Source organism: Otolemur garnettii, unplaced genomic scaffold, assembly GCF_000181295.1.
Source record: "Otolemur garnettii isolate 467f Iridium unplaced genomic scaffold, OtoGar3 scaffold00107, whole genome shotgun sequence".
NCBI lineage: Eukaryota > Metazoa > Chordata > Mammalia > Primates > Galagidae > Otolemur > Otolemur garnettii.
Window position 1 is genome coordinate 6103109 of NW_003852502.1, and position 14490 is coordinate 6117598.

The following is a 14490-nucleotide window of genomic DNA, read 5'->3' on the forward strand; positions in this document are numbered from 1 at the left end:
TATAATAGCGGACCAGGTTTCAAAATACATGTCTTTACTTCAAGAAAGTCTAATTTTAAGAGTCGTGTATCTAATTACTTTATAATATATGTGGTAGTAATTACCTGGGAGCTTAATTACTTCAAGATATTTTTTGGCTCACTAAAACCTTTTCTAGTTTAAAGATCTTATCACTCTTGTCTTCCAGTGCCCATAAAATATTGCAGAAGGATGCAACATCTAATCATTTGACCACATTAAAATTTTCTTAAAATTATTCGTTGTATAATACACCCTCCCCTATTTATTTCAGCTCTTGGGTTTGTGAGCCCATCAAATTTACAATGATGTTTAATCCAAGTCTCCAGGTTCTATGAAGGTGGAAGAAAATGTAGTCAAAGATGAAGGAAAGATTGGCCACTGACCTGATCTTTGGGAGAATTGGTTCTCAGGACAGTTAATCGAGGTTTATAAATCCCATGATCATACTGTCAGAGTCTCAGACTCTAAGTAACCGAGCCAAGTTACACCAGAGACCTGGATGGTTAGGGTCAGTGAGCCTGCAGGGAGCGGCAGAGGCCTGGTTAGGAAGAAGCCCTGCGGACAATCTGCTCCTTACCACCTTGTTTCCGATTCCTGTGTCAGGGATGGAGTGCCTCACCAGAGCTGAGGCCGACATTGTGTTGCTGGTGGACGGATCCTGGAGCATCGGTCGGGCAAATTTTAGAACCGTGAGGAGTTTCATTTCTCGTATTGTGGAAGTCTTTGAGATTGGCCCCAAAAGAGTCCAAATCGGTAGGTTCTGTCAGTCCTGAAGACATTCAGATGTTTCCATTTTGCTTTTTACCAATGCTCATCTCGGTGGTGGTGTTATTTTAGCCCTTGCTCAGTACAGCGGGGATCCCAGAACAGAGTGGCAGTTAAATGCCCACAGAGACAAGAAGAGCTTGTTGCAAGCGGTGGCCAACTTACCATACAAAGGAGGCAACACTCTCACAGGTGAGGGCACGGTGGGCGTTCTTCCAGCTGGTGCTTTGGGTCAAAGCATGTGGCCAAGTAGTGACGTGACTTGTCCTCCTTTTGAAATCCCACTAGGCATGGCTTTGAATTTCATTCGCCAGCAGAACTTCAAGACCCAAGCTGGCATGAGGCCTCGTGCTCGCAAAATTGGGGTTCTCATTACTGACGGAAAATCCCAAGACGACGTGGAGGCACCTTCAAAAAAACTCAAGGACGAAGGCGTGGAGCTCTTTGCTATTGGTAAGTGCTGAAAAGGATAGTGATGCCCTCAGGTTACAAATGTGCTGGGAATGTTTCTGCAGTTAAAAATATTATCTAAAACATGAGATAAACAAACAAATATATTTTCCCGTCACACGATTTATCAAAATGATGGCCTAGGGAGTTAATTCATTTTTTTCTTTTCTCCTTGTAATGAGATAAGACTACACCATTTCTTAGAAGAAAATTAATGGATCAAGATAAAAATATGCCATTAGTAAGGTTTGGAAAAATTCCCATTTGTTTCTCCACAGAATCACGTTTATTTTTGATAGCCATTATTTCTTGTCAGAGAAAACACTGAAAAGACACTTTTTGGTGGGAAAATGGTTCTAGAAGCATTTAGAATATGGCAATTTAGAAGAATGTTCAGTTTATAGTTTAGTTTTTATTTCTATTTTATCACTATAAATAAGCAATCATTTTATTATTGAGGAAAACAATGTATCGTTTTGTTAGTAAATTATTAAACACTCATGGTTGTTTTGAAGCAGCCATCAATTAAGAAAGCCCTGACACTTTTACTTTGTTCTATTAATTATTTTTTTTTTCCTGAGGAGTGCTTTAAATTTGGACATATCCATTTTCCAAGGTATTAAAAATGCCGATGAGGTCGAGTTGAAGATGATTGCCACTGACCCTGACGACACCCATGCGTACAACGTGGCGGATTTTGAGTCACTCTCCAGGATTGTGGACAACCTCACCATTAACTTGTGCAACAGTGTCAAAGGGCCAGGTGAGTCCAGCCCTGGGTTTCTCACCCTCAGCACTGTTGATATTTTGGGCCAGATCTTTCTTTTTTTGGGGTGCGTGGAAGGGCCTCTTTTGTGCATTGTAAGATGTCTTAGTCTCCCGTCCAGCTGCTGCAGCATCTGCTGAGCTGTGATAGGTAAAAACACCTTTAGATGTTGCCAAAGGTCTTCGGGAGGGAATCCTGTCCCCAGGTGATGATCACTCCTTTAGTTCCTGGTGTATCGTTTTTATTTGTTTCTTGGGATGGCACCAAACTAGAAAGTGACTTCTAGCTTATTTAAGTTACATTTAGTTTATCTGTACCTGCCCGCCACACACACACACATGCACGCACACACGCACACACACACGCACACCTCCTCCTATGTAAATGAGGGTATAAAGAAAGAGAGGTGCTTTCTTTTCTGGTGAATATTCTTTGGTAAAGCATCTTCACTCTATTTAATTATGAGGTTGCTATTAGATGGTTGTTCCCAGACTTTTGTTTTCTAGTTTGCTACTTTTTTTTTGCTTTCCTAATATGAGTACTAAGGGAAGAGGGGTCTTTGTCTAGTTAGCTTTGCGTCAGCTACAGAGGATAAGCTCTGACAGTTGGGATTCCTAAATGCACAGTGAAGTAACAGTGCTAGAGTTGGGACTTTGAGGAATTACATAATATTTCGTTACCAGAGAAGAAACTGAGATCTAGAGAAGTACATTGCTTAGTTGGGGTCAAATGGTTAAGGATGTTTTTAAGGGTCTTTGAAAAAAGTAGCTATGGATAAGGAATTAGGATTTAGAAATAAAATTACAGAACTGGGTTTTGCAGTGACAAAAGACAGAATGTACTATCTGTGTAAACCGTAGGATAGACCACGGTAAACACCAAATTTGAAGAGTTTTGGAAAGTTAATGATAAAAATTATGGTCTTTATTATATGAGAAAGGTTCTTTTTAAGTACAAGTAGATTATGGTAAAAAACTGTCCTTCATTCACTTATTCTGGTTTTGGAGACACTGGAATGAGTTTGGCACACGATGCGGCAGAAATGATTCGGATTCTTTGGTTACTGGGGATACTTTTATTTGAAGCTTCCTTCTTTAGTTTATCTCTCCGTACTTCTGCAGATTTTCTTTTTTAGATTTTGAACAACGATTGACCTTTTCTCTGGAGAAATAGTCCAGCTGGACAGCTAGAATTTGTAGGCTCCTGGCTCGGGATCAGCTGAAGGAGCTGTAGTTTTATTCAGCTGGAGAGAACTTTGAGGGGGATGAAAACATCTTTTATCTGTTGTCCTTTTTTTTTTTTTTTAATCAACTGCTGCATTCATTCTGGTTTCCCAGACAGTAAAATTGCCTGATAATTTTGTAGGCTTGACTATGACCCAAATACAATAAAGGTTAGGATGGTAACAAAGGAAATGCTTTCTCCAGTTTGGGCTCACGAAAAAAAAGTAGAAAGAGTTTATATGAAAATGATTTATCATGCTCAGGAACTCAATTGGATTCATTTCTTTCTCTTTAAATTACTATTTGGGATGCCTTCCTGTTGGCCACGGTGAGCTTAATATTTCTATTTTAATTAATATTTGTTTAGATACAGTTATGTATCATGTATCCCGTGTCCACCCAGGGAGCTCAATCATAGGCCGCAGGAAGCTCTCAAATTATAAAATGCTTATTTGTTTTCACTCTTTTGTGAGTGATAAAGTTGTTAGTTTTCTCTTATTCGTGTTCATTTCCCTTACAGCAAGGGAATAAAACCTGATTCTGTCCTCACAAAGGACAGAATCAATAAAATAAAACCTGATTCTGTCCTCACAAAGCATAACCTTTGGTTAAGGAGATAAGACGTGACTATATAAAGGGTGGCCATAAAGTCTGGGTAATTTAACATAGCACATTAAATATAATCAAAATTATAGCAAGGGCAGCGAAGTTGGGTAGAGTCAATAGTGATAGGGACAAAGGACAGAGCTGAATTGTCAGGACCTGAATTCTTATTTGTTGGTTATAGACACAAAGGTGAAAAAGAGGAGAAGGAATGCCGGGAATATGGAGAGGTTTTGAGTCCAGGTGACTGGCAAACTGGTAAACTTCCTAAGGACGAGGCAGATCAAGTTTTAAGGAAAGACAGTCAGGTGTGACTCTCCTGAGGCTAAAGAACCCTCCGGCCACCCATTCAGAGAAGCCATCCAGACAATGACTCAGTCTTGATACTGATTTACTGTAGCTACTTAGTATGTGAAATCAAGCATGTCCAAGCTTGAAACACAGAGAGTAATAGTCTTTCAATCTAATTTCAAACTTAATCCACCTTGCTGCAATAATGAAAAAAGTGTCTGCACTTTATTTCCATGTGTAGGTGACTTGGAAGCACCTTCTAACTTAGTTATTTCTGAGCGAACCCATCGTTCTTTTAGAGTGAGCTGGACGCCTCCTTCCGACAGTGTGGACCGATACAAGGTGGAATACTACCCGGTTTCTGGAGGAAGACGCCAAGAAGTGAGTAGGCAGCCCAGTCCTTCCTGATGTCGTGGGTCCTCCAAAGAGGGTGCTGAGAATAAGGCGGGGTGAGGGGCAAGAGGGAAGAAGGCCGGCCAGACCAGAACTAGGAAAGGGGCTTCTCTGTTCCTGACTTTGCAAGGCAGCCCGTGTGGACTTCATGAAAGGGAAAGAGCTTGGTTGAAATTCTTACAATTTCTTAGAGTTGCAGAAGATCAATATGATTTTCTTTTCATTGAAATTTTATTAGAAGATGCTTAATTTATACATGGGTTTATAGTAGAATCATAGTTGGTGGGAAACATTAAAGATGATCTATTATTTGCCTGCTCATTTTACAAACAAGGAAACAACAGCTGGGAGGATAAATTACGTGCATTGTCTAAGAGCTTATCAAAATCGAGTAGTTTCCTAAAGCAAGATAATGGCCTCATTGAAATATGGTTTCTAACCTCATTGCAGTTAACTGCTTTGTTTTTCAACTCTTAAGTATAGTAGGAAAAAGGGAATTGATTTTACATAGTCATCATTCTTTTCCCTAGTTTTATGTCAGCCGACTTGACACCAGCACAGTGCTGAAGGATCTGAAGCCCGAGACTGAGTATGTTGTCAATGTGTATTCCGTGGTGGAAGATGAGTACAGCGAGCCTCTGAAGGGCACAGAGGAAACCCGTGAGTCAGATTTCTAAAGAATAACACGTTTTGTTTCCTAAGATAAGGAGGTAACGCCCCTGTAGGGTTTTTGCCACCCTTCCAAAACCATTCCTTTACTGTCCATTCAATACATTTTCTTTATTTTTGAGACAGAGTCTCACTTTGTCACCCTGGGTAGAATGCTATGTCGCCACAGCTTACAGAACCTCAAACTCTTGGGCTTAAGCAATCCTCCTGCCTCAGCGTCCAGAGTAGCCAGGACTATAGGTGCCCGTCACATCTGGCTAGTTTTTCTATTTTTAGTAGAGATGGGTCTTGCTCTTACTTAGGCTGGCCTTGAGATTCTGAGCTCAGGCAATCTATCTGTCTTGGCCTCCCAGAGTGCGAGGATTACAGGTGTGAGCCACCATGCCCGGCCTCATTCCACACATATTTACCAAGTGCCTTCTCCATGCAGGTGCTCCTCAAATGCTCAGTGCTTTTCTGCTCTTCTTGGCTGCTCTTGACATCAGGGGATGCTGCTGGTGGAATATGTGGTCATGGCTATAATAATTTGGAGGGAAAAATATTTTTAATAGGGTAAATCACATCTTAGGGTCATAAGACTTTATACTTTCAAAAAAGTTTCTTTTTTGCTTTATTTTATTTTATTTGAGATAGAATCTTACTATGTTGCCCTCAATAGAGTGCTATGGTGTCACAGCTTACAGCAACCTCAAACTCTTGGGCTTAAGTGATTCTCTTGCCTCAGCCTCCCAAGTAGCTGGGACTACTGGTGCCTCCCACAACCCCCAGCTATTTTTTGTTACAGTTGTGTAGCTGTTGTTTAGCTGGCCTGGGCTGGGTTCCAACCCGCCACCTTCCATGTGTGTGGATGTCACCATAACCTCTGTGCTATGGGCGCCGAGCCTCAAGAAAGTTTCTTAAGGTGGAAATAGCTCTTTCAGGGGTAATACTTTAAATCTGACTTTGATTGTTATATGGTGGCATTTTATTAAAGAACAAAGCTCTTCTGGTATAGGATGAGGAAAGGTACCATGTGAGCAGTGGATCTAGATTAGGAAGAGGAGCCGTGCGGAGATGAACTATCTCCCTCTGCTCAGGGCCAGCCCTCCCAGCTGGACATGAGATCTTTTTCTTTCTGGCCTCCAGCTTTTAGGAAAGAAGCTCTTAAAGGCTTTGAGTTTGACCGAGCTTTTGGGGGAGATGTTCCTCGCTCTTATTCCTGGTGGGGTTTCCAAGTCCATATGAGAATACTCTTCCCTTCTTGCGTCTTGGGCAGGCTCCAGGGGGAAGAAGGAAGCCCCGTGTGAGAGGAAGCAGTGTGCGTCCCCAGAGGGCGGGAACTGCCCATGCACTGCCCGGTTCCTCCAGTCCTTCTCTCTCCCTTTTACTCCTTATACTAGACCAGCGGTTCTCGACCTGTGGGTTGCGACCCCTTTGGGGGTCTCTCGCATATCAGATATTTACATTACGATTCATAACAATAGCAAAATTACAGTTATGAAGTAGCAATGAAAATAATTTTGTGGTTGGGGGTCACTACCACATGAGGAACTGTATTGAAGAGTTGTGTCATTACGAAGGTTGAGAACCATTGTACTAGACCATAGGAGGCAGGAAATGAAGTATTTCATAATTGGCAGGATTAATGTGAGAATTCCTTAGAACTTTACACTTAACCTTTGAACAAAAAATAATTGAAAGCAATATGGTTGTTAACAAGGGTTGCAAACTCCTTACACTGCCTTACGGATTTACCTTCAAAAATCCACATATCTCTTATGTTCCAGTTACTAATGTATGACCTTCTCATTTAAAATTTATTTTTTGGAAGAAAGATTTAAAAAACACTCAGTTGGTTACTTATATATGAAGTTCTATCATTGGAGAATAAAAATAGCCAACTTAGTGATGTCCCAGAAAAGGAGATTAAAGGCTCAGAGAGTTGGCATCTACTTTGGCTTCTATATTGGCTCACTGGAATGCCACTTGCCATCTGAATGTCAACGTTTTTCTGTCTAGGACACAGATTTTGTCACATGCAGCCTTAATTATGACGTGCAGTGGACAATGAGATCAGGTGTTGGGGGGGTGGGAAGGATTATATTAACTTTTATTGATTTCCCACAGCAGCCATTCTCTATTTCACATATGCAAACATCAGCAATTAAGTGGGAAACGATGATGATTTAAAAACTAAGTGGGATGAGAGGAATAAGTCTGACGTCAGCTCTTACGTTTCCATAGTGCCAGTCCCTGTGGTCAGCCTGAACATTTATGACGTGGGCCCCACTTCCATGCATGTGCAGTGGCAGCCCGTCGGGGGAGCTACCGGCTACCTCTTGTCCTACCAACCCACTCAGGCTGCAGAACCAACAAAACCCAAAGAGGTGAGAGATGTCTGTTTCTTTATGTGAATCATTTTATCGACATCATTTTCCCCTAGTTATTTTGCTGTACATTTTTAAGATTTCTCCAAGAACTTCTTAAAAGCTTGTGTGGACACTCTATAGCTGTCCGGTCCCCTTGACATGGCAATTACCTATGAACTAATTTATAACTGTACACACAAAGCAGAAAAATGGAAAGGTAGGCGTGTGGCCTGTGACACATTTTAGAAAACAATATCATCAAAAAGGAAATGCAACTTTTATAAATGAAAAATAAAAGTTGTGTTCTAATCCAGTGGTTACAAATTGGCTTCAATCGGCTGTCCCCAGTCAGTGGAAACGATTGATTTGAACGCCCTATTTCCCTTTGGCACATCGTGTGCAGATGCGTGTGGGGCCCACGGTGACCGATGTGCCGCTGACGGACCTGTCTCCCGACACCGAGTACGCCATCACAGTCCAAGCCGCCCTGCATGACCTCACCAGCGAGCCTGTCACCGCCCGGGAAGCCACCTGTAAGCTCCTGCTACTTTCCCTTCCCTTCTTATTGCTGTAAATGTAACATTTGTTACGATATTTCTCTCTCATGGTGCTAACAGTAATTTGATAATTCGTGTGTAAGTCACAGAGGTATTACTTTTGACAACCAAATTGGAGAATAATTTTAATTCTGGACTGATGGAAGCACGTTAACTTGGTTTTAAGATGTATATTCTTTTCTTTTCCACACTTAACATGTCCAGTATTGGGGTTTGTCTTACAATCAATGGTGGCTTGCTTGGCTCTTGGTCAGATGTCAATCAGGACATAGAGTACAAAGTAATAGGACCTCTTAGCCCTGATGTTGTGGTCCATGAAATACAGTATATAGCACTGGTATGAAGGGGAATGTACAGCTTTAGAGGAAAATGCTGGGTTTAAGATCAAGATGTTCCAAGTTCTTATTGAAATAGACAGTCTATGGCACACATGAGTAAGTATGTTTTACTTAACTGAATTAATCAATTTACCTGATCTGAAAGTACATCACTGGGCTAGGTGTTGGTACCACAGAATAACTCAGGGCAGAGTAGAGCTTGTGGCCCCTTCGTGACTTGCATTTCTCTTATGTAATCTGGCCAGACTTTTGTACTTCCAGCTTCTTTCACTAAGCATTTGGGTACTTTGTCTTGAAAAGTGGCAAAGATTGCCCTTGGCACCCTTGCTTTACCCAGCTGGTATATTGTTTCATGCTTGGAGAGGTGGACAAGCTGGGATGGATGACTTGGCTTAAAGTCGATGAGTCTCAGCCCACATTTCTATGGAAATTAAGAAGTTGGAAGGACTTTCAAGGGAGAAAAAGGGACTGAGGAGATGAGGCGGAGAAGAGAAAGAGCCCTGCAGGGTGGATTAGTATAAGTTCATTGAAAACAGATACTTTTAAGTCATCTTTTATATGTTAGATCCTGGCTAGAGCTGGTATTTTTGTGGAAATAGGGTAGTGGCAGGTGGAAGGAGGGGAGGGATGAGGCAGGGATGAGGCAGGGATGGGGACATGAGTTTTGAGAGTGTGGAGAAAGAAGAGTGAGGAGTCACAGTGGGATGCTGGGCTGCAACAGAGGAGGCAGGGAGGTCAGAGAGAGGGAGGCCGAGAGACAGAGCATGGAAGAAATGGAAGTGCAGGACCATGGAGACGGAGTAGGGATTCAGGACAGAGATGCACAGAGTCAGGAAGACAAAGTGAGTAGGCAGATGGGCAGCAGGAAAGAGGCAGGTGTGTCTCACACAGCGAGAGGAGGCTGCTCATCAGCAGCCTTCTGATCAGGCCTCTGTGGGTTTTTCTTTTGAGCTTATTGGATACTTAATCTTGGCCCATCTTTATTCTTCACTCCCGCAAGCATTTTTTTTTTATTAAATCATTGCTGTGTACATTAATGCAGTCATGGGGTACAATGTGCTGGTTTTATATACAATTTGAAGTATTTACATCAAACTGGTTAACATGGCCTTCATGGTGTTTTCTTAGTTCCTGTGTTCAGCATTGTTTAATTCACATTCTTGGCATAACTTTATGAAGGTTGTTTTCTAGCTTCACTGATTTCAATATCTGATAAAGAAACGTGAGCTCTACACTTACGATGAGTTATGATTTATTATGACTGAGCAACCAGTAGAAGCTAATTTAAGTGCCATGGAAGAAGATTCACGTATAAATGCATGATAGCAAATGTGCTAAGAAATTAAATATCTCCTATTTTTTCAAAACCTCCTTTAGAAGAATTTAGTTCTATGTGATAGAGTCATGGTGCTTTTATCACCATAATCATTTCCCCCCCATCATTTTGCTGTACATTTTTAAGGTTTCTCCAAAGAACTTCTTAAAAGCTTGTGTGGACGCTCTAGGGCTTTGTGGTTGAGAACCGCATCTGGATCTAATGTCTCGTGCTTCTCTAGTGCCTTTACCCAGACCTCAGGATCTGAAACTCAGAGACGTGACTCACAGCACCATGAGTGTCTTCTGGGAACCCGTGCCCGGGAAAGTGCGTAAATACATTGTTCGGTATAAAACACCAGAAGAGGATGTCAAAGAGGTAGGTTGAAGATTAGAGTGGATGTGAAAATATTTGTTTTCCTACTAGGTTTACCAAAAGAACTTTGTCAAGTACAGATGATGGCGCGTCGAAGACATGTCACTTTATTAATCTGGTGTTGAAAACTTGTGATACTAAGCCCTTTTGAAAATCGATAATATATCTGACTGTTTCTTATTTAGTTTAGAAATGTTTTCTGTGTGATATTAGTTTTCCAAACATCTTCCCTTAATAGATAAAGAGTTATAGAATCTAAATGGTATTTCCTTGTCATTCAGTTGCCTCATATGGTGCACCCCATTCCATGAATTACTAAAAAATGTCATAATGTTTCTAAAAATAAAAGGTAACAGGAGGACGCAGGAAAGAACGGGGAGGTGGAGTTGGCGGATGATAGGAAGACAAGACAGTTGGGCAGGACAGAGAGGAGGAGGATCTGTCCTCAGAGGGGTATCCCTTTAGGAGAGAACATTTTTGAGATGATGTTGAAGCAAAAAAGAGCTGTTTTCATGATGGCTTGATTCAAAGTGGGAGCAAATTACCACGGCCTCACCAGTGAACGAGTTTAAAACTTGTGTGTGCTTAAGAGAGAACGTTCCTCCGAGAGGCATCTTTGGAACACAGAAGTAGTGTCTTTAAGCACCAAGTTGCTGGTTCTGCTGGTCACGTGTGGAGTCCACGAAAGCTCATTGGGACATGTGCACACATTTACTTCATTCTGGGTTCCCGTCTAAAAGGGTGTGCAATGGCTGGTGATTCTCACAAGAGTCACAAGATTCTTATACATGAGAAGTGGAATAATGCCATGCACCAGAGAACGTTTCTGAGAGCCAGCAAGCCAAGGGCAGCAGGTGAACCATGGTTAGGGCTGCAGCCATAGGCGGTCATTATTTGCTGGACGATAGTGGTAAGAACTGCTATAGTATGTACATTTTTTTCCATTCTGGAAACATTTAAACTTATCCAGTTTCTGGATTCTTATGCAAATTGGAAAACCTGCTTTTTGATCTTATTACGATTTTTATGTCCTTATGCTTAGAGATACAGCAAACAACAGAGGGAGATCAGAATTCAACCCTTTGTAAATGTGGTTCCACCGCTCTGCTGTTATTATAGGTGGACGTGGACAGATCACAGACAAGCACCTCTCTCAAAGATCTGCTGTCGCAAACCTTGTACACGGTCAGTGTTTCGGCAGTGTATGATGAAGGCGAGTCCCCTCCGGTGACTGCTCAAGAAACTACCCGTGAGTTGTATTTGATTCATAATTGAGAATCCATGCTTTATGTGCACGGGGGACTCATTTCATTTGGGATTGTTACTTGGTCATTTCATTTCTTAATGCTACTTTTTGCCAGTATTTATTTAATAATGCTTTGATTCATAGATTGTTTTTCACGTATTTCCCTGTTAGAAAGTGTCCCATCTTCTATCTTTGAATCCATTTCTTTATGATACTTCTTTAATTTTTTTTTTTTTTTGAAGATAGCATCTTGCTCTGTCACTCAGGCTGGAGTGCAGTGGCATTGTCACAACTCACTGCAATCTCAGACTCCTGAGCTGAGGCCATCCTTCTGCCTCTGCCTTCCGGGTAGCTGGGATGCAATGCACATAACACAACCCTCAGGAAAGGGTTTGTCTATTTTTTGTAGAGGTGGAGTCTTGCTCTTGCTCAGGCTGCTCTTGAACTTCTGGCTTTGAACAATTCTCTTACCTTGGCCTCCCTGAGTGCTGGGATTACAGGCAGGAGGCACTGCGTGTAGCCCTCTTTCAGGATACTCCCTTTCATCCGTGACTGTCACTAATTCATCTTTCAACTACTTTGGGGTGTATGTGTGTGTGTGTGTGTGTGTGTAGGAAGGCGGTGGGGGAGGAAAGCACGTTCTCAGATTCCTGTTAGACATTTGCTCTGCAAAAGGTGCATTAGGTATCAGGTATTTTCTGAAGTCTTACTCTATGTTAAGTGATATTGAGGTAACAGAACATAAACATCTTTTCTCTCCATGGTTCATGATTTGTTTGTGGAGATGAAAGATAATTAAAGACACATGAGATCATGTAAGGAAGGTCAGGTGCACAGTGCTGAGACTGGACTGTCACATCTCAGAGGAAGGGAGACTCCCCACAAGGGGACCAGGGGGAATGGTGGCCGAGCCCCAGCCTGCCAAGGCCCCTTCCTCCTGCCCTGGTTTCCAGAGTTGTCAGTGTCTCCTCCTCTCCTGGTGCTTCCGTGGTATTATTGTTGGTTATTATTGTCAGTTATTATTGTCTGTTGGTCTTTTTCTGTCTACTCTCGCTTCCTTTGCTCCCTCCTAGTGAAGACAGTGACATTTACGTTGCTCACCTTTGTATCTCTGCTGCTTGGCACATAGGACTTACTCCAGTCCTCGGCATGTAATGCCCGCATACAAAGAGTGGTTAAAAAAAATTGAGGTCTAGAGCCAGCAGTGTTCCCAAGAAACGCACTACATATGCAATATAAAATTTTCTGGTATCTAAACTAATAGAAATAAAAATAGATGAAATTAATTTTCATAATATTTCCTTCAACTTGGTATTTCCCAAATATTATCAGTCTGAACGTGTATCCGTGTAACACTTAGTAATGAGCTATTTCAGTTTCTCTGTGATAATTCTCCACTGTCTGGGGTATGCTCTATGCCGCTGCACATCTCAATTCAGACTAGCCACATTCTATTCTCGATAACCCCACGTGGCTGGTGGCTTCCATCGTGGACATTTAAATGGGCTGCTCAGCTTCATTCAGAATCTAATGCCGGGACTGGTAGTCGGGAACGTCGACCTCCGAGCCGGTAGAACCCTCGCCAAGGAGCAATAGCTCCTCTTCAGTGGCTAGCTGTCGACACCTGAGCAGGGTGTCTTGTCAAATGTCACGACCTGCCCCTTAACTGCAGGTGTGTCCTCGTCATCTTTTTTGACTCCGTTATTACCTTCCTCACTTCCCAGCAGTTTTGCTTGTGTTCTGGATGTTGGTTCTGGTAAAGGTCACAGCTGGAGATGAGAATGGATATGCGTGCATGAGCAGAGTAGCAGTTTGCATTAAAGTAATACAATTATAGCAAAGAGAAAAAGAGACCAGGAGAAAGACTGGTGAAACAGGGAATGTTGCATACTAGATTAGTGTTTTCAATGTATGTTTTCAGACTGTATGATTTCCAAATGATATTTAGACATATTCAACATATCAATCACTGGTTTGTTTTGCAGTTGTGCCTGTGTTAGTGGTATCACTCTTTTTTATCTCAGTGGGCATTTTCATTGTAATTATCACAACATATATATATATATATATGTGTGTGTGTGTATATATATATATATATATATATTTATTTATTTATTTTGAGACAGAGTCTCACTTTGTTGCCCCAGGCCAGAGTGCCTTGGTATCACAGCTCACAGCAACCTCAAATTTATGAGCTTAAGCAATCCTCTTGCTTGAACCTCTCAAGTTGCTGGGACTCTAGCAGCCTGCCACAAAGCCCAACTAGTTTATTTTTAGTAGAGACAAGTTTTCACTCTTGCTCAGGCTGATCTTGAACTCCTGAGCTCAAGCGGTCCACCTGCTTCAGCCTCCCAGAGTGCTGGGATCACAGGTGAAAGATGCTGCACACAGCCTCTTACAACACATTTTTGATGACTCAGGGTTTTTTTTGTAGTTGTCCTTGGTTACCAGGAAATAGAGAAGCAATTGACAGTGAGAGCTCAGGACGGGTGGCAGACGTCAAAACACGCTGGTGGTGCAGACCAAACAACTGACAGTGAGAGCTCAGGACTGGTGACAGACACCAACCGGGTGCTGGGCCAGAGCTGGCCTGAACTGGGATTTCAGCAGTTGTCTGGTTCCAAGTGTTCTGTTCCCTGGATGTGGCCATTATTGTCCTGTTCATATTGTAGGGAAAAGCTTATGCATGGACCACTGGGACTGTAACATACTCAGAGTTTCTTTCTTGTGGTGAAACTTTTAGGCTACAACTCATGGTGTGGTCAGGATGGCACGTGCCAGTCAGTGGTCAGCTGCGATGCTCTCACTGTGTGGTCAGGTGTGATGCTCTCACTGTGTGGTCAGGATGGCACATGCCAGTCAGTGGTCAGGTGTGATGCCCTCACTGTGTGGTCAGGACGGCATGTGCCAGTCAGTGGTTGGGTGTGATGCCCTCACTGTGTGGTCAGGTGTGATGCCCTCACTGTGTGCTCAGGACGGCATGTGCCAGTCAGTGGTCAGGTGTGATGCTCTCACTGTGTAGTCAGGTGTGATGCCCTCACTGTGTGGTCAGGTGTGATGCTCTCACTGTGTGGTCAGGATGGCACGTGCCATTCAGTGGTCAGGTGTTATGCTCTCACTGTGTGGTCAG

The 14490-nt window shown here is 42.4% G+C and overlaps 1 protein-coding gene across 1 annotated transcript in view; it reads left to right on the plus strand.

Moving 5' to 3' along the window:
* Positions 1–14490, plus strand: part of COL12A1 (collagen type XII alpha 1 chain) — a 122180-nt gene that overhangs the window by 48467 nt on the left and 59223 nt on the right. The window contains exons 18-27 of the mRNA XM_023517274.1: positions 625–774; positions 859–978; positions 1075–1239; positions 1853–1999; positions 4361–4500; positions 5043–5172; positions 7405–7547; positions 7933–8062; positions 9981–10117; positions 11234–11363. Of these exons, the coding sequence (XP_023373042.1) occupies positions 625–774; positions 859–978; positions 1075–1239; positions 1853–1999; positions 4361–4500; positions 5043–5172; positions 7405–7547; positions 7933–8062; positions 9981–10117; positions 11234–11363 (1392 nt within the window). The remainder of the gene's footprint in view (positions 1–624; positions 775–858; positions 979–1074; positions 1240–1852; positions 2000–4360; positions 4501–5042; positions 5173–7404; positions 7548–7932; positions 8063–9980; positions 10118–11233; positions 11364–14490) is intronic.